Source organism: Setaria italica, chromosome III (assembly GCF_000263155.2).
Source record: "Setaria italica strain Yugu1 chromosome III, Setaria_italica_v2.0, whole genome shotgun sequence".
Lineage (NCBI taxonomy): Eukaryota > Viridiplantae > Streptophyta > Magnoliopsida > Poales > Poaceae > Setaria > Setaria italica.
Window position 1 is genome coordinate 2,560,583 of NC_028452.1, and position 24,697 is coordinate 2,585,279.

Here is a 24,697-nt window from a genome sequence, read left to right on the forward strand (position 1 = left end):
CAAGGGACTTATCTTTGGGGTTAACATCAACAAATTCGTGGTGAAACTTCCGTACAAGTCCAACTACGGACGTTCCGGAGTCCAGGTGGATTTTGAGAAGCTAAAAATTGGTGCTCCAGAACTCTTCTTCACCTACAGTGTGCTGTCAGATAATGAGGTACAGTTAAGAGCAAACGATGCAAGCTTTGTCACTTATGGCCGTCATATGCTCAGAAGGAACCTGGCGTCGCTTCATGAATGCTTGCCTCGTGTCTGTTTTCATCCGTGGCGTATCTGAATTCTGAGTGAAGCATTTGGGATTGCCTCTACTCTCAAACGGAAAAATTTCTTCCCTAAAGCCGCTCTGAATTGTCATGTTTCTCTGAAATGAGCACACAAGGTGCTGCTTTGAATTGGTTTGCCAGCATTCAAAGAGCATTCTTGGCATTCCGTTACTGTGTAGTATCAGGCTGCAAACATTTCTGAAAACCTCCACTAGGAATGTCTTAAGATGATAACTGTTATGTGTTTTACAGGTCCCGCATATCATCTTTCAAACAAGTGAACACCCGAAAGCAATGTCGATAAACTATAGCTACATGGTGAGGACAATTTTGGATGAAGTGGCGAAGAAATCGGCTTCCAAGAATAGGGGTCGAGCCCATTCGTGGTATGTTAAGAAATTAGCATCTCGAACTTGAAACCGACTTCCTAAAAGTGGCACCAAAGTGGTGTAACACCACTTCTTTTGTGGACCTTATACCCACACTACTCTAAGTTACCCCCAAAATTCACCTTTTTTGTCTTCTTGGGCAAAACATCGACGAGGTAACGATACAAGATTCACCTTTTTTGTTGCCTGAGGTGATGTGTGTCCGTTCAAGATCTAAAAAATCTGCACTTCGTCATTTGTAAATTAGTACCTACTGAAATTTAATCCTCATGCACATACACACTTTTGCGCAGCCGTAAGGATTCAACCGGGTCGAATTCTTTTTGTAGCGAAGCCCTGCGACCGTGGGCCTGTGGAGAAATCCGGAGCCCAGGCCTTGCCTTCTTCTGAATGCCGGTCTGCCGGCTCAGGCCGGAGCCCGCATTGGGATTATAGGCACACCCTTCTCATGGGCCGGCTCAACATCTTGCTCCGGAGGGGCTGGAGGCCGACTTGCTTCCAAGACCGAATCCCTGCCTGCCCTGCCCTAGGGTTACCGTCCGTAGTCTTTTCTTTCCCCTCTCGCACTCCACGTCCTCCAGCACGCCGCCCCCCCCTCTCCGCCGCCCCTGTCGAGCCCCCGTCACTCCGTCCTCTCGAGCCCAGGCCACGCCGCCAGCCCGCTCGAGATGGATCGTGAAGTCGTGTTCGCGTTTGACATCGTTGCAGACATCGACGACGAGGTGAGATCTCTCGGTCTTTTTTGTGTCCCTGTGATCTATTCCTATGGCGTTCTTGGATGCAGAGCAAACACCAGTTTCTAGGGGAAATCCACAAAATAGCACTGGTTTTAGAAGGTGTGCAGGAAACATTAGGGGGTGTTTGTTTCTTTAGTCCCTCGGTCTTTTTTGTGTCCCTGTGATATGTTCCTATGGCGTTCTTGGATGCAGAGCAAACACCAGTTTCTAGGGGAAATCTACAAAATAGCACTGGTTTTAGAAGGTGTGCAGGAAACATTAGAAGGTGCTGCTTTGAATTGGTTTGCCAGCATTCAAAGAGCATTCTTGGCATTCCGTTACTGTGTAGTATCAGGCTGCAAACATTTCTGAAAACCTCCACTAGGAATGTCTTAAGATGATAACTGTTATGTGTTTTACAGGTCCCGCATATCATCTTTCAAACGAGTGAACACCCGAAAGCAATGTCGATAAACTATAGCTACATGGTGAGGACAATTTTGGATGAAGTGGCGAAGAAATCGGCTTCCAAGAATAGGGGTCGAGCCCATTCATGGTATGTTAAGAAATTAGCATCTCGAACTTGAAACCGACTTCCTAAAAGTGGCACCAAAGTGGTGTAACACCACTTCTTTTGTGGACCTTATACCCACACTACTCTAAGTTACCCACACTACTCTAAGGAGACCTTCACACCGACACCAACACGGGAGACCAATTTTTTACAAGGGAACCAAATCTTTTATTCTCCTACTCACAACTTGATACAACACTCACTCTTACACTCTTTACATAGTTATCCTACCATGACATCATTACACTACATGGTAACCTTGCCATCTCTTCACCTATGGCTCACATGCCACTCTATGCCATGGTATGGCTAGGAGGAAGAGGAGCACCTCTATTTATAGGTGCTCATGATCATTATGGTGTTGCCATGTGGCAACTTCCACACTCTTCCATATAAAATATCCTAACTCTAGAACCCTCCTCATCCTTATCTAGTTTCTTATATTTCTACCATGCTAAAATATCTAGTTCTAGAGTATTTTACACTTCACCATGAAGTATGGCAATTATGGCTCATGCATTCTTTTCAATTTTTTAAACCTTCTTACCTTACCATGATATTATCCTTATATATAGCAAAGTTAGTTAGAACGTTTTAAGTATACATTGCATATTTTAACATGGTACGAGAGAATGGAATTCAAGTCCAAGTCCGTTACCAGATCACTCGTATCCCGCAGCGGTTCTCTCCTCTGCTGGAGTATGAGTACAAGGTCACTGTACTTCCAAACTCCGGGTTCTTTGTTATCTTGCTCCGTTCATCAGGATGGTACCAGATGGGGCCTGATGGGTCAGTTCTCCTGGACTCCGAGGGCAAGCCCAAGCTAAACTTTCTGGTCAGACTCCTGTTCCATACGTGGGATCTGTACCTTCTTGGATTCCTCTACGGTAACAAGTGGAGGTTGTTTAAGGATGTGAGTCTCAAGGGACTTATCTTTGGGGTTAACATCAACAAATTCGTGGTGAAACTTCCGTACAAGTCCAACTACGGACGTTCTGGAGTCCAGGTGAATTTTGAGAAGCTAAAAATTGGTGCTCCAGAACTCTTCTTCACCTACAGTGTGCTGCCAGATAATGAGGTACAGTCAAGAGCAAATGATGCAAGCTTTGTCACTTATAGCCGTCATATGCTCAGAAGGAACCTGGCGTCGCTTCATGAATGTTCGCCTCATGTCTGTTTTCATCCGTGGCGTATCTGAGGTTGTATATACACTAGAGTAAGATGTGCAAAGGAAGCATACACATCTACAGAGGAGACGGTGTTAGAGAAGACAACACTTACAGCTTCAGAGAAAATGCGCTCCTGGAGTAAGGATGCTCATACTGTTCGCGATAATCTACGGAGTAAGGAAGATCTTGATGCTGATAGCAGAGCTCTGATGAGGGATCTGATGTTGGTTCCTCCAAAGCTAATCATGATTGAATTGCTAGGCTGATTTGGTTGGGTTGCTTATTGAGGTTGAAGGATTGGCTGGGTTGACTTGGTTCACTTCCTTAGTTGAGAGAGTATATGCTACTGTAGCTCTTTTCAATTCATTGAGGTTGTCGACCCTCTGTAAAAAATGGTACTTTCACTCCCTTTAACTTTGCTACTGTTAGTATTGTTGCCACAGGAACATGAATGTTGGTTAGAGTTTAGAGATGTTTACCTCTCGAACCATTGATTGGTGGAACTAAAGTTCCAACTATGAGTTGTAGTCCTCTGTTCCAGTTTTAACTTTTGTTAAAGCTTCATTGCGACTTGGTGTTTGTTTTTGGACAAAATACATTGAATAATGTCACCACGTTCAGAGCAGTTTTGTGCACAGCAGTGTCACTTGCTTACCGGCCACCGCCTCAATGCCGCCGCTTCTCATCGTTTTTCTCCACCCGCTCGGCCGCCACAATCGTCGAATTGTGATAGACTGCTCACGAATCAGAGACAAAATGCTCAAATGGTCGATCACACCAGCTAACTCTTACTGAGATATATGAAACTTGTCTAGCATCAATGCAGCCTTTGCTTCCGTGTAAGATCACTGAATTCTGAGTGAAGCATTTGGGATTGCCTCTACTCTCAAATGGAAAAAATTTTTCCCCAAAGCCGCTCTGAATTGTCATGTTTCTCTAAAATGAGCACACAAGGTGCTGCTTTGAATTGGTTTGCCAGTATTCAAAGAGCATTCTTGGCATTCCGTTACTGTGAAGTATCAGGCTGCACGCCTAGTAATTTAAGGATCTAGGCCGTTTGCGTTGATGATCGAAAAATAGAATGATCCAAATGTACATTATATTAGAAACTAGTGACAAATCTTTTATTTCAAACAAATTATTTCTTTCAAAAGGAATGAAGTCAAGTAGAAGCTGCAAGATCAACACAAAAACTTGGCTGAAGGTCTGAAGTTGTAGCCATGCACAAGAGAGCAGGTGTATACATATACCAAATAAATAACACAAGCACAGATATTTGATTAACTTATAATACGTACGTACGATCCCTGATTTACGTCCATGCCGTCTTACTGCAGATCACTACTTCTGCAGTTCTGCTTGCTTGCTACTGTACTAGCAGCCAGGCACAAGAAAATCCACACAAGCTATTGCAGCGTGCATGCAGAAAGCAGAACAGCATGGCAGCACCACACCGCACCATGTCGCACGTGCATGCGTGGTCATTTCAGCGGGCCGGGCGCGCGCCGGCGTCAGCGACGTCGACGCTGGTGGTGCAGGCGAGGAGGCGGCGGAAGATGGCGTGCACCGCGCCGCACGACGCCTCCTGCAGCCTCCTAACCATGGTGCACCGCTTCTTCTTCTGCTTCTTCCTCCGAGTCCGGCTCCTCCTCGCCTTCCGGTCACGGAGCCCGACGTCCTCCCTGTCCCTGCTCTCGCTGCGGCCGACGGCGATGTTGCTCGCGCTGCCGACCGAGCCGGCGTCGGAGGCCGCCGCGGATCCGCCGCCGCGCTGCGGGAGGAAGGGGAACACGGCTGCGCGCTCCCGGACGCGGCCGAGGCACGCCATGGTGCGCTCGGGCACGGTCTCCTTCTTCTTGGAGAAGGTGTAGCTGCGGAGGTACATCTGCCGGCACGAGTAGCTGTCCACCACCCGCGGGCTGCAGTACCCCGCCGCCAGCTCGCCGCTGAGGCCGCCGCCGCCACCGCCGCGGCGCATGCTGCCGCTGCCGTTGTAGCTGTAGTAGTAGGACGCGCTGGCTCCGCCGGGGCTCTCCTGCCCTCCGCCTCCGCCTCCCTGGCGCCGCGCCATGGCCACCGACTTGACGAACTCGGCGTCGGACTCGGGCCACTTGTACAGGCTGACGTAGCTGGCCCGCACCGGCGCGCGCGCGTCCACGCAGCCGATGGCCGCCTTGCATCCGGCCGCCATTAATGGCGTCGCGGCCAGCTACCTAGCTACCCAGCCAGCTGCTGCTTAATCTTCTGCTCTCAGCCAATTAATCACTGTTGCTGCTTAGCTTCAGCTCACTCTGCTTCCATTTGCATGAGCCGCGCGCGCGTAGCTGTAGAGAGAGGACAGGGAGGAGCTAGCTCGGTGGCCTGTGTGGGTGTGGGGTATAAAAGAGAGACAGGGCGACAGCGACTGGAGCGGCATGGGAGCATGTGAGGGACAGGTTAAAGGGAGACGAAGGAGAGCGCTTGGCTTTGGTTGCAAGGAAAGGTGTCTCCATTTTTGCCGCGGGAATTATGTGGCATCATCATCGTGGTCACTCTCGAGCAATGAGTGCTAGCTGCTGGCCATGGTTTCGCCTCGCAGCCTGGCCAGTCAAAATGTGAGGCCTTCTGCGCCGGCGCACTCTGAACCTATCTATTTACATGTGTCCAGCACTGCACTAGCGAGAGTCCAAGTGAAAAATGTCAGAAGAAACTTTAACATGAAGTAAATTTGGTCGCATTTTCCGTTGTGAGGATCAGTTTGGACAGGGTCTATGGGGTTGTTCTTGTTCGTGGTTTGGCAGGAATTTAAACATGGTCTTAGTTTTTAATCGAGTTAATTACGTGGCGTGTTCGACGGCCTTTTTTCTGTCAGGAAGGTAGCCTACCATGTCTATGTGCTTGTACCATTTGGACTGGACAACACATGCATATGTCAGCTGACTAGAAGCTAGATACTATACTAGTAACCGATTCTTCAGTTTCTTGGCAGTATGATCAACTAACCTTGACGGAGCAAAGGGGTAGATCCGTGTGTTGAGCTCGATCAAGGAGGACAGCTAGACAGAGGCATGGAGCATGCATGGATTGGAATGATTGAAACTTGTGGTTAAGGACTCATAATTCGGGTACGTATTCCGAGGGCCACGCTCACTGGTAACAAATTGAAACATGACAGTATGTCAATACTAGTGATAGGTCTGTAGCTGCTGTACTGACCAATTGACTTGTGGAGGCATGCATCCGTAGTCCGTAGAGGTATGGTGAGGTGAGGCACGAGAAAGGGACAGGAGCAGCATGCCAGAGAGAACCAAAGTTTCCGGTGCACTTCAACTGATTTCCAGCAGTAGCGAATGCAACAGGTCTCCCCGTCTCTCCCTTGTTGATGCAAATTAAGATAGGAGCACATGCCTCTCATGGACAGTAGAGTAGCTGCGCGCACAAGAGACTTGGACAATCTGCACTGTGAGCTGGATTTAATTTCTCAAATTATGTATGTTCGATGCGATTTTGTTGTTTTACACCTTTGTTTCAGGATGAAAAGACAATTGGCAGGTACAGTTTGTGATGTGGGGTTCGGCACTATCAAGTGATCGAAATGATCAGCAGCTGCTGCCCTTTGTTTAATCACAATCATGCATATTGGAGGTGGAAGCGCGCGTGCATGAGCAACAGAATCTGCAAGCGTTGTGTGAGCTAGTACGTGGTGTGGTGGTGGTGGTGGTGCCAACTGCCAAGTGCTAGCTAGATTACAAAAGGAGGCATTTTCCCTCGACAAATTCAATTATTCAGACATGGTAGCTTGTGTTTTTATCAGTGGCTCAGGTCCGTCAGCGTTAAAAACTTTTCTTTTTAATTGCAGTGGAACTGTGGAAGGCATGGGTTTCCTGTTCACTAGGAAGAACGATGCGGGCAGACAATGGCGTGCGGTGCAGACAATAGCTTTGATAGCAGGGTCGATAAAGAAAGAAATAAACAACCTAAGCCTGCTCTCGCACGAAGATCCAGACAGGACAGGACACCGTGAAGCACTAGGCTGGTCAATAATCGAATACCCCATCTCATCTCATCAGCATCAGCAGCGGCATCACGAGGTAGCTAGCTAGCGGGCAGCACACACACATGACACATGCATGCAGAGTATCATTGTGGCCACCGTGCACGCGCGGCGCCACTGCCGCATCGCATGTGAAGCAAATGCACAGCAGCCCAGTCCAGTGTCAGCGGCTCTACTGCCTGCAGCCGGCCTGTAGACTAGCTAGGAGTGATCACTCTGCATCGATGATCGTCGACCTACGTGGTGAGTGATGGCGATGTGGTCCTCCCTTCCAGAGATTACCAGTAGTTGCAGCGGTATCGGCTAATAGTAATCAAAGATAGATCCAGGAAAAGGAAAAGGAAACTTAAACCATGCATGCATCAGCATCCGGGGGCCAAAGCAGCAGAAGCCTCAAGACGCGCGGTAGCTCGCACAACACAACCAACAGTGTCACTCACGAGACACCATCATGACGCAGACGGGCACACAGATTAATTAATTAACTAATTAGTACTCTGAATGAATTTCTTCCTGGTCCTTGCATTGCATTGTGCTGGATCCTGGGTTGCTGCTGTGTGTTGTTCTTGCAACCGTGCCGTGGCCCGTACTGCAAGCAAAGAGAGAGACGCGCGGTGTACGTAGACAAGCAATGTCCGAGAGATCGCTATGATAATACGTGGCGCCGATGGGATCGGGCGGTGGAGGATGATCATTGCTACCTGCTGCTCCGGCGACACGGGGATCAACAAATCCATCCATCAGGAATTCAGGATGCACTATTCTCAGTCAGGCTGCCTAGGTGCCAGGTGTGTGCATGCGGTGGGACTTTTCACTTTTGAGAGCGACGAGCCCTGGGGAGAGCGCGACAGAAAGGCACTTTTCCACCTCCCTCATCTCTTCCTTCCACGAGTCTAGCATTCAACCCCGAGCTCCCAATTGTGCAAACCAGACATGCGATGCGAACCCCCAAGCCCACTTCTGGCCGGTTTTGATGTGCGCTGGCGTCCACGCGTCCGCTAGGGTCCGCGAAGCCGCCGCCGCCCAAGCGCATGGTGGTCTCCGTGCCCGTGAGACGGCAGTTCCCGCCCGGTTGCGGGCGGCACGCGGCTGTTCCGTTCGGCGACCCACGGTCCGGAGATGCTGGTGCCCACCCGCTGCGCTCGCCATCTCCCTCCGTAGACCTGGTGTGGAGTTCACCAGATGGGAATCGCTTGGATGTGCTGAGAGAGAGAGAGAGGAGAAAGAGAGCCACCGAGAGAGAGAGAGGAGGGAGGCAGCCTGACATGTCAGCGTGGGTCGAAACCGGCGTGGAGCGGACTCGAGGGGTCGGTGTGCCTGGTTTGCGTAGTTTGTGGATTAGGTAAACGGGTTTGCAGTTGGGGGATGAATTTTAGATCACGGGAAGAGATGGATCAGCAGGCCGGTTTACCACCACCTTGCATTGTAGCAGCAGCTATCAGCTTTTGAGTGCGGGGCGGCGCCATTATTTTCTCGTGCCAATTATTCGCGGCGACCTCTTGCCTATCGAAACGGTACTCGAATGTAGGATTGCATGCAATGCACCGTGCAACTTAGAGGAACCTAGGAACGTACAGTACTTCCCTTTTCAAATTGCGTTTTAACTTTTCTAGATACATAATTTTTTAATTTTTTTTATATTTAGACATAATTTATAAATACCAAAACGATCTATAATTATAATTTTAAGTACTCCAAAACAAATGGACATGAGCTCTGAAAATAAAGAACAAAATGAGAGTATAGGAGGATACAGTGGGTTGAAAGGAATCATGGGTCCTTGCAGTTTGGGCCTCGCCACCCACGTGGTCCAAGAAAACGCATCATTCTGGATTTTTTGGGCCTACGGTCCATTGTGGGCTACGGTCCATCAAGTCACCGCCTCTTGCTGGAAAAATATGGGCTGCAAGGAACTATTTAGCACAAGGAAAAATCTCGCGGGCGGGCGGACCCAGTTGAATGGCGGCCCATTCGCTACTGCTGCCTGGAGCAAAATGGAATGGGGGAAAACCGGAAAAGTGATGACACGTGATTGGCGCGTGGAGCGGCCAGCTGAGGTCAAAGTCAAGGATGAATGGCTTATCATTTTACCAAACCGCTGCACTTCGCCAGGTCTTGCTTGTCAAAATCACGGCCGGCCAATCTGCCCGGCGTTCCTCCTCCATCTGCGGCGGCGCTCCAGGGAGGGGCTTTCTCCGACCACCAAGAAGTAGCTGGAGATGGACTTGGACGGGCCGCCAGGTGGCTGGAGCCTGGAGGTAGCATACACAAGCTTGGACTTTGTCACAAGAGCTTTGCTCACTCTTCGCCTCGTCTCACAATGCCAACCCTCTTCCCAGACTCTCGCTACGTACACAGACAGCTGCTATTTCCCTTTTGAGCAAAGAGCATGTAGAATTTGTCATTCCAAAAGGGCATTTGTAGAATCATCATAAAAGAATAACAATTTTGAATCTTGGGTTTTTTTTTACATTTTTCCCTAGTCGTTTTAATTTGTACTCTTTGCTTTCTTCGTAATAAAATGCTCTGCAAACCTCTTGCTGTCCTTTTCGAAAAAGAATAGTGAAAGGGAATGGCCATGCTGACCAAATTTAATTCGAAAACTTAAGGCACGCACCGAAGATCGTCTTATATAAATATCTAAACCGACAAGTCATAAAAACAGGATGGGGGAGCATTGACCCCTCTCATTTTTCCTTGTGCTGGGATAGCGAGAGGGGTAGAGCCGGCATGCTCATCGTATGGCCTCAGCGCACAGACGGTTTGCTGTAGCCTGCAGCTCCGCACACTGACACCGACGCACCGTCACGAGTTAATACCCGGACAAACCTAGGTTTTAGTTCCTAAATTGGGAGTGACAAAGTTTGCATTTTTACCATAAATACGCAACTGTAGCATTTCGTTTGTATTTGTGAATTATTATCCAAACATTGACTAATTAGGCTCAAAAGATTCGTCTCGCAAAGTACAACAAAACTGTGCAATTAGTTTTTGATTTCGTCTACATTTAATACTGCATACGTGTACCGCAAATTTGATGTGATAGGAAATCTTCTTTTTACATAGTGCTAAAGTTAGGAAAAAGAGAAACTAAACAAGACCTTAGGGTTCGTGATCACTTGATCACCATCAGCATCAGTTGCCATGCCAATGCTCTGCCTCTGCACTTCTGCAGCAGGCCACCAAAGACCTTTTCGCAACCTATTAATTCGGCATGCTAACTAGCTACTGCAGCCTGAAGACGATGCAGTTTCTTTGCGAAAAGCAGCATGGGCCGGCGTTGCAGTGGTTGTGATTTTTGTGAATTCGTGATGCAGCAAGCAGGGACGGCTGCCCAACACACTGGTCGAATTTGTTTGTACAGCAGCAGGTCAAGTCAATGCAGCGGTATTGGTCGCTCCAATTTTTCCATCTGAATGGGGGCGTGCCGCGACGGTTTGGTTGCCGCCGGTACTGTGCCTGTTCCTGATGCTGCAAGAAGTTCGGCAGCTGCCGGCCTGCCGCGGCGACCTGAATTTGATCTCGTGTGTGTCCTGTAGCGCGAAACTGATCAGGGTCATGTTTAGTTACCCCTAACTTCCAACTTTAACATTATGAAAAAAAAGATTCCCCGTCATATCAAACTTGCGGTACATGCATGGAGTACTAAATGTAGACGAAATTAAAAACTAATTGCACATTTTTGTTGTACTTTGCGAGACGAATCTTTTGAGCCTAATTAGTCAATATTTGAACAATAATTCATAAATACAAACGAAACGCTACAGTGTGCTACAGTACTAGCATAGTAATTTTGCATCTTCAAAGTTGAGCAACTAAACAAGGCCCAGATCGGCTAAGATGATGTGATCGATGTCGCCGAACATGATGGGGTTTCAGCTGCTGCGGGGATCTTTCTCCTGGTAGTGGATCTGCCTGGCCTGAAGAATTTGAGCACAAGATGATATGATCGGTGATATGATGGGGGTTCTAGCAGCAGTTTGACCACCCGTTCGTCTCCGACTCTGCCGGAGTGGCATTTGCACAGGCCGCAGGAGAAACACATGCGTTTTTTTTTCCTTCGGTCTTTCTCTTCCTGTCGCGCTGCTGCTGCTGTTCCTGTTGAGGAAGAAGCCGACGAAGAAGAATTCATCAAGGATCGAGAACTGCTGCAACCTGCGATGCAAGCAACCAGCATGGCAATTGGCAAGAGCCAAGAGCAAGACAAAAACACAAACCGCACATGTGCCCAAGCTTCGGGGCAACAAACTGCCAAGTTTCTCCCCACCTTTGGACGTGTGCGCCTGCGATTTTCCAATTCTGTGTCCTTTTTTCCTGTGTTATTTTCACATTGATAAGCTGGACATTTTTTTTCTTTGCGAAAACTTGATTCAATTCAACCCGTGCGTCCTCCAGACTCCAAATCCACCTGTTCCTTTTCGTACATCGCCTCATGCTGTCATGCACCAAGCAAGAACAGCTAGCCACGAGCTCCGAATCAGCTCTCTCATCGTCCACAACTGGCTGCTGCTGCTCAGATGACACTGATGCTGACATTGATATCGCTTCACCTAATATTTAGTTACCATCACTGACTGCTAGTGCACATCATCTTGGGCGTGCAGAAGGGACAAACGAAAGATCACAAAATGTAAAACCATTTGCCCACATATTATAATCTCTAAATTTTAACTTCACCTCTAATAATTTTATAATGGCTCTAGTTGGCTGGTCCTGACTGACCCCTCACTGTTGTGAAAGCAAGCAAAGGGATAAGCTTGGTTGGTTGCAGCCCCCATCAGAGGTAGCCCAAAAACGCGAGCAAGGACGCAGCAGCCAATGGCGACGCCGCCCCGGCGAGAGCCGTGAGGGCAATGAGATTTTGCTGTGGCCGATGGGTCCCCAACCTTGGCATCGACACTTCTCCTTTCTTGAACAAGCTACCCAACCCGGCCAGCCAGCCAGACAGGCAAATTTTCCTTGTGATATGATGTGTGGATCATGCATGGGTGGACGGCAAGACCCGCCAACTCTGACATGCTTGTGTATCGGTTCAGGTTTCAGGTTTGCAGCAGGCCCATGTCTTCTGACTTGCAAGCTAGGTGCCAAACCACTAGTCTTGGAGTGTTATTACTTTCAAGGCAGGTATTTGACCACAGATCTCAGGTTCATGTCGTGTACGAGAGCGATACGTACGGTGGCATCTGCGATTGCCGCATGTTGTATGCTTCGCCACAAATGGAGCAGCAAAGATTCACGGTTTTCACTGGATCGGTTAAACAGAGGATAAAATTCAGCGGCACTGGTCGAATTGGCGCCTGCCATGTTTATTTTCTAAGCTAGGTGTTGATATTGGCGCAAGTTTTTTCTTTGACAAAGTTAACAAGGCTGCTACCAACAGTTCCTCAGATAGAGAAGAGGTGTCTGAAAACACAAGTTTCTCGGGACATTCCAACGGATGGGTCATCTACACTGTATACGCAAGTACCTTTTTCTCTGAAACCAAACGAAACGAAAGTATACGGAGTAGTATCTGTTAACTGCATGCTCTAGTATCCATTAAAAGAACGAAGGAACTGAAGATTTATGTGGATCAGCACCTACTGCCATTTAATTTTGATCAAATTTGCCTAAAAAGTTATTGACCAATTCTTTCTCATTCACCAAATAAGCCTCTTCAGACAGATGCCTCATTCTGACCGTACAATCAAACAAACGACCATAAACAAACACCTGACAGGAACAAGGAAAAAAAAATCACGTATGGTGCGTGCAACCTTTCTATGATGCACACGTTAAATTCAACTTAAAGGTTGTTTACCCGTAATAAAAAAACTTAAAAGGTTGTGCTGCACAAGTGTCACTCCTGATCGAGCAAACATCTTACTTTTACCAGGTATAAAAATAAAAAACAAAGGCCGATACAGTACAGTGTTTTTTTTTTATAAAAAAGCTCAAGCATGTTAGGGTTGTGTCAAAATTCTATTATACAATTCATCATGCCTCCATGATTTTGTATTTCCTCAAGTATCTATTACATTTGCACTATTCATTTACACTTGTTGCCAAAAAAAACATTAGTATGTGTCAAATCAAAAACATATAAAAACCTAAAATGAGCAACAGATATTTCACCTATTATAACTAATGAATTTAGAAGCAAGATACAATGAACCATATTTAATACCGAATATTCGGTTTGATAACCTGCTACAAATTCTTTCTCTACTTCTGGTAAATCAAAGGATGACCATTCACATTCCGCTGAAGAAGAAATTATAAAAACTAGAGAATCGATAGGCTGACAACGAACCTTAACAAAGTAGCAAGTAACTAAAAATGACAGTTAATGGACGGTAGAATTTCAACTCTGTTACATGAGAAACAACAGATCATGACACTAGATGAACTAGAAGGGCATGAAGCAGAGCAACATACACTCGCGGCCTAAATTCTAGCAACCTGAAGAAAAGAAGGAAATGTCATTACTCTGACCCTTGCTTTCATTTTCAAATTTGGTCCACTCCAACATCCCAAAATAAATAACTTAATAAGCCACACATTTTTTTTCTAAAAAAATGTATAGGTGTAGAAAGAGAAAGCACACAAGAAGTTGCAATTTTACATAGCCGCTCCATCTCACACCAACATGTATATCCTGCTTGTAGGGTTGGTAATGCTTTGCAGTAGGCACTACTGCTATTTCCGTTTCCAGCAGGCCAGAAGCGTGAGCTCGTCATGCCATTTCTATGAGTGCTAGTGCTGCTCGTCTGTTAAAACATGCCGCTGCTTGCCACTCACATTTGGGGAATGTTGAAACAGACACGAAAGAAGTCTCTCTCTCTCTCTCTCCATGTGAAAAGACCGCTGCCTTGACCATGAGTCCATGAACCAAGCAGATTCATCGAGGCACACCACATAGGACATAGTAATCTGAATAATTGCTGCTGTAAAACTAGTATTTGAAGTTTTTCACACCAAGCATTGCATTCATTATGCGTAAAATGTAAAAAAAAATGATACATATTTCTTAAACATAAAAGTTGCACAGATCGAGCTATACATTTGCTTCACCAGCACAATTCAACAAAATAACTGAACATATTTTTCCTTTTCTACTAGCTTATTTGCGCTTGTTCTTGCTCCCGACGAGCAGAACCACGTAGAAGAGGGCCCTGAAGAAGAACCCCCACGCCACGGTCACCAGCAGGCACTTCCACTTGCTGATGTCCGTGACGGCCTGCTGCACCAGCACGTCGGCGCCGGTGGTGACGCAGGTGCTCGCCGTCATGTTGGACCCCAGCGTCTTGCTGATGGCGTCGAGCACCTTGAGCTTGACGGCCTCGGACATGCGCCCCACGGGTGTTCCGTCGAACATCTCGATGCCGCGGGAGAAGCAGCGCGACGCGTCCCTGAACTCGTTCTGGAGCACGGCCTGGTACGGGTATTTCACCAGGGACAGGTAGTGGAACCAGATCCAGTAGTCGGGGATGCGATCGCGGTTGATGAAGAAGCCGGAGAAGAGGAGGAAGTAGGCGAGGATGGCGACGACCACCGTGTACCCCAGCATGACGTGCGGCACCACGGCGGAGAGGAAGGTGACGAAGCCGCTGCCCGCCCAGAAGGAGGCCAGGATGATGAGGACGAAGAAGAGGAACGACGAGGCGCCGCCGGCGAGCCCCACCGCCCAGAAGGTGGTGACGGCGAAGGCGAGGGAGAGGAGCACGAGCGGCGGGAAGGCGACGGCGGCGTTGGCGAGCACGTAGGAGATGCGGCGGTAGGCGTTGTGCGCGGTCTCGCGCAGGTAGATGTGGCGCTCCTGCACGAACACCGGCAGCGCGTCGGCGCACACGTAGAACATAGTCGACATGGCCATGGCGAAGAAGCCCAGCCGCTCCTGCACGCCCTTGGGCGTGTCGTCCAGGCGCCAGAAGATGGTCGCCAGGATGAAGCCCGTGACCATGATGGTGCCGAGGCGCATGGCGAAGAGCTCCGGCATGCGCGCCGTGTTGGTGAAGGACCGCTTGATCAGCACCCACACCTCTGTCCACGGCGGGTTCGCGAACGTCGGCACCGTGCCGCTCACCGCGCTCCCCGACCCGCTCCCGGCGACCAGCTTACCCCGGGACACGCTCTCGGCGATGGCGAGCTCCAAGGGCATCGTGCTCATCAGCTTGCTGTCCTTGTCCGTGGAAGAACCGTTGTTCTGCCACTTGGCGTTGAAGTCGGCGAGCGCGGCGGCGCCGTCGGGCTGGCGCTCGTACTCGCGGATGGTGTCGAGCGCGAACTCGGCGGGGTTCTCGTTGTCCGGGATGGGCGCGCCGAACTCGGCGAAGAAGGGCTTGAGGCCGGCGGGCGTGCCGGCGTAGACGGTGCGGCCGCGCGAGAGGAGGAGCAGGCGGTCGAGGATGCCGAGGATGCGGGCGCTGGGCTGGTGGATGGTCATGATCACCACGCTGCCGCTCTGCGCGATGCGGCGGAGCACCTGCACCACCATGAAGGCGCTCGCCGAGTCCAGCCCGGAGGTGGGCTCGTCCAGGAACAGCAGGATCGGGTCGTGGATGATGTCCGTCCCGATCGAAACTCGCCGGCGCTCGCCGCCAGACACCCCGCGGTGGCCCTCGTCGCCGATGATGGTGTCGGCGGCGCGGGTGAGGCCGAGCTGATCGATGAGCGCGTCCACGCGCGCGCGCTTCTTCTCCTGCGACAGAGCGCGCGGGAGGCGGAACTCGGCGGCGAAGTGCAGCGTCTCGCGGACCGTCAGCATCGGGTACAGCAGGTCGTCCTGCATGACGTAGGCGGAGATGGCGCGGAGCCGCCGCCCCTGGAGCGGCTCCCCGTTGAGCGTGACGCTCCCGTGGAGGCTCTCCCGCGCGATGCGCCCCGCCAGCGCGTCGACGAGCGTGGACTTACCGGAGCCGCTGGCGCCCATGACGGCGAACAGCTCGCCCGCGCACGCCTCGCCGGAGATGCCGTCGAGCAGCGTCTTGGTGTTCCCGGCCGGCGCGGCCGGCGGCGCGTCCGCGGACGCGAGGCGGTTGCTGGGCCGCGACGGGAGGCAGCCCAGCAGCCCGCCGCCCTTCTTGACGCTGTACGACAGGTCGGTGAAGTTGAGCACGTAGGGGACCGGCGGTAGCGCCGGCGGCCGCATGGCCTCGCCGCCGGCCTCGTCGATGTCGACCACGGCCTGGCCGGAGTTGGCCATCATGGTGTGTGGAGTCGCGTCAGCCGGGCGCAAGATCTTGGTGGCGGCGCGTCGTTGTGGAGAGCACGGCACGGCTCCGGTGGGTGCGCGCGCGCGCGTTGGGCGGGCAAAGTGGTTGTGTTGGGAGGGTGTGGCGCGGGCGCGTTCGCTTATAAGGAAGAGGCGGTGGAGAGGGCAGGCCCGAGTTGGGTTCAGGGGTTCGGCTCCGTTTCGTACTTGACGCACGAGTCGGAGTGGGAATGGAGACCGGCGACCAGCCGTCCACGCCGTTTCTCTCCTCTTCCCCTTCTCGGTGCTTTCTTTTTCGATCACGATTGTCTGGGGCTAACACCTGCTTCCCAAAGAGGAGGGACCCGGGTATTTCTTGGCATCGTAGAATTGCATCCTAGTACGCACGCTAACCAAAAATTTGTGTGGTGTAAGTTTGTTCTTGGTCATGTTTGTGTGTTATACAATCCTGACACGGGCTCATTACTGATTTGTGCTGCCATGAGTAAGCAGAAATCAGCAATGAGATGCAGCAAACCTATATAATTTGGAAAATAAACATCATGGTGTACATCTATCAGCCATATAATTTTTTTTTCTGTGTCTCTCAAAAGTACTTTCCATGTAATTACTAGAATCAACTGAACTTTAATATTTGCCAACCATCTCTCATCGAAAGCCTACTAAACTAAAACCCTCCTCCTTTCTCCTCCTACCAGCACAAGCATAGAAAAAGCTTTCACTGCGTTAGTAGCACATGAAACCGGTTGTTGGTGCACCTGTTACCGCGAGTCCACCGGGTCATGTGGTCAGAGCTGCATCATCCAGGACGATCACGGCCTCAACGCTCACCCGCTCGCAACTGCAAGATGTAACAGCACCTAGCAAGGACGAGAGACTCGGCCAACGATTGCAAGTCGACAGCAACAACTCTTCCGTGCACCTTAACTCACAGTCAATTACGTAGGCTAGGACAGGAACAGGCTTGGCTTAGCTCTTCAGTTCCCAAACATTTCTTAAGTGCGGCAACAAATCCTTACAGGCTTCAGAATGAAACGAGTATCAACAACAAAACATGTAAACCATTCACTTATTCAGATTGCGCAGGATAATAAGGCGTTCAATTATCTCCCAAACACACCAACCACAGCCCGAGGGCAACAAATCCTTACAGGTTTCTAGCTCGAAGGCACAAGAAAGCAAGTCCTGCTTTAATAAAGGAGCAAAATACACTTATCAAGTCTTCGAACTCACAATATAGCTACTACCATGAAGTCTGCCCATTATGTAATGAAGCATCAAAAGATGGGATGGGAGTTTTTCAGGGGGACTTGCTTCCTCTGGGTGAAGCGCCACGGTCATCATCATCGTTGTTACCATTGCCCTTCGGACTTGGGCTGCGGTCGCCCCTAGGGCTTGGGCTGCGGTCACCCCTAGGGCTTGGGCTAGGGTCACCCCTAGGACTTGGGCTCCGCCCATTGGCTGCAGGGCTCCGGTTCCCATCAGATGGGCTCCGGCTCCTGCTCCTGCTGTTCTCCTTCTCCATCATTCCAGGGCTGCCACCACGGTCTGGGCCATTGCGCTCACCATTATCTTTTGGAGGTGGGCTCACCTCACCCCGGGGGCTGGGGCTCCTGGGACTCCTGCTTCCATCAGGCGTGCGGCTGCGCTCCTTTGCTGGTGGGGAGGCAGATTGCATGGGGCTCCTGCTGTAGCTAAGGCTCCTTGATCTCTCAAGGTCACGATGACCTCTCCTAGGAGATCCAGATAGGGATCTTGACCGGCTGAAGATAATAAAAGGGAAATGTTAGAACAAGCAGTGTGACACAAAAAAGGGGAAGGAATACCAGAAAAAAACTTGATCAAACAACCAATTAAAAACAAACAGCTCAAGAAAAAAACATGCGCACAGGTTCCTAATCATACCTATAGCTCCGGCTCCGGCTCCGGCTTCTACTGTAGCTCCGACTGCGGCCCCGTCCTCGTCCTCGGCGTGGGGATGGGGAGCGTGAGTAGCTTCTCTCACGCCTGAAATATGCATAAAATCATTTAAGGATAAACTAAGATTCAGCAATTCAATGCAGGCTAGCATTAGACTGGAGCAGAAGAATATTAGCAACAAGCACCTGACACTCCTAGGGCTGTTCTGGCAATTTCTTTCTATATGGCCCCTTTCTCCACATCGGTAGCATTTGTTTTTCCAGTCACCAGCCTTACAGTCCCTTGCCCAGTGACCATCAATTCCACAGTTGAAGCAACGACCTGTCCCTGGTGGAGGGCCTCTTCCCATATATTCACGGGAACCACCTGGTCCACGTGGAACCTGCAGGCACAAGTTGTTTGCAAGATCGTAACCAAATTCAATATCAAAATACACATGCTAATTCTGACATTAAGATAAAAATTATAAACAGTTAATTAAAAAAATCATACAACTAAAGGTGCAACCTACCCCTTTAGCAAACTCAACAATAATGTGGCTCCCATCAACATCCTTGCCATCTAGGTTGTATCGCGCATCATCAGCATCACGAGGATCACTGAACTCCTGTTTAGTAGGCAAGAAGGATTGCAGAAAGATCTCATGTATGTAAATAAAAACTCATATATATACCGTACAAGAAGAAGCATGCTAACATCAGAAAATGTAAAGTGTTGCAGAATTGAACTGAGGGTGGTACATACAATAAACGCATAGTCGCGCTTCAACTCCACTTCTCGTATTCTGCGCAAAGGGTTGCCACAAACAGTAAGCCGTCATGAGTCAAGTACTCAAATGCATCACCAACTTGGAACTTCCACTAAAACAGTCAACAACATCACACCAAGGGCGCCCTTCACCAAATGGTCACCAAGTCCACCAAGGGCACCCTTCCACCACAGACCTCCCGGTAAAAACCGAAAAACCTTCAACAAGATCATTCAAGTCAAACACACAATTCCTGAGGTGTCAAACTTTGACGTCATGCTAATGAAGTAACAGAAACTACCAAAGACAGAACGGTTTGGAAAAACCCATCAACAAGCAACCTCAAGAGACTCAAGAGTATCACAGGACCTGACACCTGCTAAAACTGCCTATTAGATCAGTTGGAAAGACCCCCAAAGCTTACTAATCTATTCTATGTATCAGACGACTAGCACCTCCAACAGTTCAGAATAGCCACTGTTTAGCAAATCACAGACAAGTGTGTTCCAGTTAACGCGACACCTGCTATGAACTGTCTATAACCCAACACCTGCTACAGAGTACAGATTGCCTTTTAACCCAGCACTCCCGTCAGTTGGAATGGATTACAGATTAAATGTTCCACAGAAATCAGTATACTTAATCAACTGCCCCTAAAACTGCTTTGACACTACTCACAATATTAACATAGTACTTTATAAAGGTGCCAAGTTTCAAAATTCTTTTACTTCTGAACATTCTTGGAGAACTCCTAATTAACATAGTGTTGTTCTTACCTTCCATATCTGCTGAACAGATATTCTAGGTCACGGGAACGAGTGCGGGAGGCTAATCTGCCAACATACAAGCGAGTGCTTCCATAGCGATCATCATAGCGAGGCATATCTGCTAAACACAAGAAAACCCTCATCAATTGTTACGTCAAAAGCTTAATGATTAAAGCGACAACACGCAACTACACTGAATGTTATCAACACTACAAGAGATTTAAACAGAGATAATAGTACAGACAAGTCCATGAGACCCTCTGAATACTAGGCACTAGACTATAAGAACGTCACTGTCCCCTTGTACAATTCGAAGGCAGTGCATACATCACAGTAACTGCAGCACCTCACATCAAGAGAGGAATGATAATAAAGTGGGCAGCTGCAGCTAAAACTTGGAGGTGGCCCCTGTCAAATCCGATATAAACCAACCTATGGTTTCTTGCTGCTCATTAAGCATGAAAGCCACCATACAGAAATTACTTATGAACAGTAGCCCACGCTAGGATTGATGCCCATGAAGGCTCAACTGTATCAGCCTAGCCTACATTAGGATTGATGCCCATGGATTGGGGCTCAACTGTACTAGCCCTTTACTAAAGGCCTTGTGATTTAGTTGCACGGCGCTGTCGTGTCCAAGAGACCACAGTGATACAGCGGCTGTTCAATTCGAGGTACAGAAAAAAAATCGCAGTAGAGCATCCTCCACCTTATCCGACGAAAACAGCTAAATTCCCTAGCAAAACCCTGAGCAACTCTCGAAAACCCTATTAGCTAGATCGGGCAAAAAGATTTCACAAATCCCCGCATCAAAACGAACCCGGGGCACGGGGGTTGAATTCAGCCCTATAATTGCTCGTGGAAAATGAACACCGATGAGTACGCGGTCGCCGACACGCAGCGCAGCGAACCTAGCAATTATCTTCCCGATTTGAGGCCTCGCGGAGGATTACGAACGGCGCGGCCCGTGGGAGAAAGCTAGGGCGCACGCTCACCGATGGAAGAATAAGAAGAAAGGAGGCGGCGGAAGGATGGATACCTGGATCCGGACGGAGCCGGCGTGCTGGAGCCGGCGGCGACGGCGAGAGGGGTCGGGGAAGGGAACGGATATGGTGGCGTTGTGGCGTCTCGGACCGGGTGGGGGGGAAGGTTCTCGAGGGAGCCTCTCTCGAGAAGTCGGGGGCGGTGGAACCCTAGTGAGTGGTGGTATTGGTACGGGCGGAGGGGGCAGGGGGTTTCACTTCCGAGTTCCGTCTGACTTACAAGGTGGGCCTCTAGAGGGTTGGGTCCATGGGCCGGAACGGAAAGGCCTGGCCCAAGTTGCGTATCTGGTTCACCGCTCACCACCATATCCGTTCCCCAACCCCTCCCCTTCCCTACCCTCCTGCGTTCTGCCCCCTACGCGCCGCCGCCGCCGCCGGGAGCGCCTCGATCCAGATCCAGGTATCCCTCCGCTGCCGCAGCCGCTCCTCTCTTTCTCCTCACTTAGGCGCCCTCCCGTTCGCTACTTCTTCTGCTGGTAGGGAGGCGGTAGCTTGCCGCGACTGTTTGTTCTTCGTCTTCTGCATATTCTCTGCACTTCTGCGAGCCCACGAATCCAAATTTTTTTTCTTGTTTTGTTTGCTGCGCTTTTTTGTTTTCTGTATTACTTGGATTTGCTCCGTGGTGGTGACTAGTATCGATTTGCTTTCCAGGGTCCCCATCCCCATGTTGTTTGAGGATTTGTTAATTCTCGGTCGGATCTAGTTTTATTTAACGTTTCTGAGCAAAAAAGTTTGATTTTTTTTTTGGTTGCGAACTGCGTGTTTCGCGGGTGCGGCGAGTTGCTTTGTGGTTTTGCTGGGGGTCGGGCTGTTTTCGTCGGATACGGTAGTGCGGATCTTAGGTTTACTACCTCAGAAATTACGGATAGTTGCAGCTTTATATTACTAGGATTGAATAAAAGGTCGTTAAACCACCAATTCGTGGGCAGTTTGCTAGCATCAAATTTAGCGTGGATGTTCACAAGTGGTTTCTCTCTGGTGAGTCTTCTGATAGTACCGATCAGCATGGTTTAGTTTGTATCTGTCGGGGGTGGGAGGGGACACCAATTCCTAACTACAGCTTGTGATGCGAGATGCTGCAATTGCTGTGATGTTCCAACTGCCATCTGAGTCGTGTAAACTGAGACTTGAGGAAAATTTTCTAGTTAGTATGTGATATTATTTGTAGGTTCTGAACTTCTGATATCGTTGTCTGTACTTAGTGTGCTGTTTCTCAACTGTAGAGATCATACCTGGTACTATCATTTGTACTTCAGCCAGATTTTCTTAGTTTTTGATGAAAGGACTGATGGAAGTTTTTTCATGTGTTCAGGAGACATGCCTCGCTATGATGATCGTTATGGGGGCACACGCTTGTATGTTGGCAGATTGTCCTCCCGCACTCGTTCTCGTGACCTAGAATATCTTTTCAGCAAATATGGAAGGTAAGAACCATCTTCACAAAGAGTTCTTGTGAAGTTCGGAGTGTGCTACTTATTATGAGGGTCAAACACCAGTTCTAACTTGTCAGGACAGTTGTAGTTAAACATTGTGGTATAATCAAGATATCAGTTCTTATACTGTAATGTAATTCTGTAATCCTTCTGACGTGGGGATGCGGGTTGTCTGGTATCTAGAACTTAGATTACACTAATAAGTGAGGGGGAGCTTCCTATCCTTGTTCATATAGGTGGTTTGTGGCAGGTGTTGGGTTCAGTGATACTAGGAGTCATTCTCAGCTCTTTGTGGATGAGGCTATCCGAGCCACCTTTTTGTTTGCTATTCTCTGTTATTTCAGCAAGCACAGCGTGGATGTTTGACCTCCTGGCCTTGTGTTTGACTTGAATGATCTTGTTGAAGGTTTTTCGGTTTTTTACACAACCCGGGAGGTCTGTGGTGGAAGGGTGCCCTTGGTGGAATTGGTGGCCATTGTTCCAATATTTGTGGAGGACTTTGGTGAAGGGCGCCCTTGGTGTAATCTTATAGACTGTTGTAGTGGAGGTTGCAACTTGATGATGCATTTGAGTACTTGACTCATGACGGCTTTATTGTTTGTGGCAACCATTTGCGCAGAATACGAGAAGTGGAGTTGAAGCGCGACTATGCATTTATTGTACGTGAATTTTACTACCATCATTTTAATTCTGAAGGCTTCACCTTTTCTTTATGCTGGTTTACTCGTGCTATAGGAATAGAAAGAAAAAATGTTTTTCACATACCTTTTATTTTTGCCTATTCTTGCTTAATTGCCAAACAGGAATTCAGCGATCCTCGTGATGCTGATGATGCACAATACAACCTAGATGGCAGGGAAGTTGATGGGAGCCGCATTATTGTTGAGTTTGCTAAAGGGGTAAGTTGCTGGCTAGTGATCCAATTTCTGAATGGTTACAATAATTGTCTTTTCTAACTCATGATCTTCCAAACATCTTATGTATGCAGGTTCCTCGTGGTGCTGGTGGCTCCCGTGAGTACATGGGAAGAGGACCTCCTCCAGGAACAGGCCGTTGTTTTAACTGTGGAATTGATGGTCACTGGGCAAGGGACTGCAAGGCTGGTGACTGGAAAAACAAATGCTACCGCTGTGGAGAAAGGGGCCATATAGAAAGGAATTGCCAGAATAGTCCAAGGAACCTCAGGTGTTTATTGATAACATTCCGCAGCTCCATTCCACTGCTATCTGGCTCTTTAATTGTTGTACCTTAGCTTATATTGTATGTTTTTACTGACAATCTGCTCGATAAATATGTTTTAGGCGTGAGAGAAGTTATTCCCGGTCACCATCTCCACGCCGTGGACGGGGCCGCAGTCGGAGCTACAGCAGAAGCCGGAGTTATAGGTATGCTGAAGAAACCCCTATGGGTTATTTCTTTGGGCTATTCACATTATTGGTTATAATGTCTTTTTTTCCATCCAGCCTTTTCTAACATTCCTTTTATTACACTCAGCCGTTCTAGATCCGTATCTGGGTCTCCCAGGGGCGGGCGCCGTGATCGCGATGAGAGGAGATCAAGGAGTCTTAGCTACAGCAGGAGCCCCAGGCGTTCTGCCTCACCAAGTGCAAAGGAAAAGGAGCGTAGCCCCACACCTAACGGCAGTAGGAGCCCAAGGAGTCCCAGCCCCAGGGATCAGGTGAGCCCGCCACCAAAGGACAATGGTGAGCGCAATGGTTCAGACAACGGTGACAGCCCTGGAAGGAGGGAGAACAGCAGGAGCAGGAGCAGGAGCCGTAGCCCATCTGATGGCTACCGAAGTCCTGCAGCCAATGGGCGCAGCCCCAGCCCTAGGGATGACCGTAGCCCTAGTCCCAAAGGTAACGCAGGTGATGATGATGGCCGTGGTTCACCAAGAGGAAGTCAGTCCCCCTGAAAACCTATCCCAGTTTGAGATGTAGGGTGCCGGCTCGGTTGTAACGGTTATGTTTTCAGTTTTAAGACAGAACTGTATTTGCTCATTTTCTCGACGGCTTCTGCTTTTGTGAGCTAGAAACTTGTGTAAGAATTTGTAGCCCTCGGGCCATCCCTGGTTTGTAACGTTGATATTTGAACTTCTTAGCCTGCGTAATTTGGATATTCACTTGAAAAATTATCTTTGTTTGTCTGCCCTTTTATGAAGTGTTAACTGCCGTCTAGATTTGGAGGCTTGACGACCTGCTATGCCTGTACAAATGGGAGCTGTCCTTTCAACGGAACCTTTTTAACGAACCAATTACTGTAAGCAAATCCTACTTATTTTCCCCTCCATACTAGGTAGACATACAGTTGGTCCTGCAATTAAATATCTTAGAAATAAAAAGAACATACCGTTCAATTAACTATTTAGGAATATATGAACTTGAAATTTTCATTCGGAATGGATGGGGGCATCCTTGGCCAATCAGCACAACCAGGCCCCCCATAACTA

At 49.0% G+C, this 24,697-nt stretch overlaps 4 protein-coding genes across 5 annotated transcripts; 1 reads left to right on the forward strand and 3 right to left on the reverse strand.

The window, feature by feature from the left end:
* Positions 1 to 4,282: 4,282 nt before the first annotated feature.
* Positions 4,283 to 5,484, reverse strand: LOC101758618. Its single transcript, XM_004960253.4, has one exon. The coding sequence runs from the start codon at positions 5,300 to 5,302 to the stop codon at positions 4,598 to 4,600; it is 705 nt and encodes a 234-aa protein (XP_004960310.1). The 5' UTR covers positions 5,303 to 5,484; the 3' UTR covers positions 4,283 to 4,597.
* Positions 5,485 to 14,057: 8,573 nt separating this feature from the next.
* On the reverse strand, positions 14,058 to 16,472 carry LOC101759026 (ABC transporter G family member 16). Its single transcript, XM_004960254.3, has one exon. The coding sequence runs from the start codon at positions 16,329 to 16,331 to the stop codon at positions 14,247 to 14,249; it is 2,085 nt and encodes a 694-aa protein (XP_004960311.1). The 5' UTR covers positions 16,332 to 16,472; the 3' UTR covers positions 14,058 to 14,246.
* Positions 16,473 to 17,378: 906 nt separating this feature from the next.
* On the reverse strand, positions 17,379 to 20,974 carry LOC101759429 (serine/arginine-rich splicing factor RS2Z32). 2 transcript variants are annotated; one of them, XM_004960255.2, is made up of 7 exons: positions 20,812 to 20,974; positions 19,782 to 19,890; positions 19,002 to 19,041; positions 18,769 to 18,864; positions 18,443 to 18,639; positions 18,243 to 18,344; positions 17,379 to 18,100 (listed from the first exon to the last, which is right to left on the reverse strand). In XM_004960255.2, exons 2-7 carry the CDS (start codon positions 19,886 to 19,888, stop codon positions 17,638 to 17,640), a joined length of 1,005 nt encoding a protein of 334 aa, XP_004960312.1. In that variant the 5' UTR covers positions 19,889 to 19,890; positions 20,812 to 20,974; the 3' UTR covers positions 17,379 to 17,637. The 2 variants fall into 2 exon arrangements, with proteins under 2 accessions (XP_004960312.1, XP_004960313.1); XM_004960256.2 differs by having other exon boundaries at positions 19,782 to 19,893.
* An 89-nt stretch (positions 20,975 to 21,063) lies between these two features.
* Positions 21,064 to 24,394, forward strand: LOC101760091 (serine/arginine-rich splicing factor RS2Z33). Its single transcript, XM_004960257.3, has 7 exons — positions 21,064 to 21,215; positions 22,128 to 22,239; positions 22,868 to 22,907; positions 23,052 to 23,147; positions 23,237 to 23,433; positions 23,550 to 23,633; positions 23,743 to 24,394. The coding sequence occupies exons 2-7, from the start codon at positions 22,133 to 22,135 to the stop codon at positions 24,161 to 24,163; spliced, it is 945 nt and encodes a 314-aa protein (XP_004960314.1). The 5' UTR covers positions 21,064 to 21,215; positions 22,128 to 22,132; the 3' UTR covers positions 24,164 to 24,394.
* The last annotated feature ends 303 nt before the right edge of the window (positions 24,395 to 24,697 follow it).

What these genes read in the sequence shown, in the direction of transcription:
- LOC101758618 (XM_004960253.4), bottom strand. Translation starts at nt 5,302, where the DNA reads ATGGCGGCCGGATGCAAGGCGGCCATCGGCTGCGTGGACGCGCGCGCG.
- LOC101759026 (XM_004960254.3), bottom strand. Translation starts at nt 16,331, where the DNA reads ATGATGGCCAACTCCGGCCAGGCCGTGGTCGACATCGACGAGGCCGGC.
- LOC101759429 (XM_004960255.2), bottom strand. Translation starts at nt 19,888, where the DNA reads ATGCCTCGCTATGATGATCGCTATGGAAGCACTCGCTTGTATGTTGGC. An exon ending in AGCGCGACTATGCGTTTATT is followed by an intron (nt 18,865 to 19,001) that starts GTATGTACCACC and finishes CCTACTAAACAG; the next exon opens with GAGTTCAGTGATCCTCGTGA. An exon ending in AGCCGGAGCCGGAGCTATAG is followed by an intron (nt 18,101 to 18,242) that starts GTATGATTAGGA and finishes TATTATCTTCAG; the next exon opens with CCGGTCAAGATCCCTATCTG.
- LOC101760091 (XM_004960257.3), top strand. Translation starts at nt 22,133, where the DNA reads ATGCCTCGCTATGATGATCGTTATGGGGGCACACGCTTGTATGTTGGC. An exon ending in AGCGCGACTATGCATTTATT is followed by an intron (nt 22,908 to 23,051) that starts GTACGTGAATTT and finishes ATTGCCAAACAG; the next exon opens with GAATTCAGCGATCCTCGTGA. An exon ending in TTGTTGAGTTTGCTAAAGGG is followed by an intron (nt 23,148 to 23,236) that starts GTAAGTTGCTGG and finishes TTATGTATGCAG; the next exon opens with GTTCCTCGTGGTGCTGGTGG.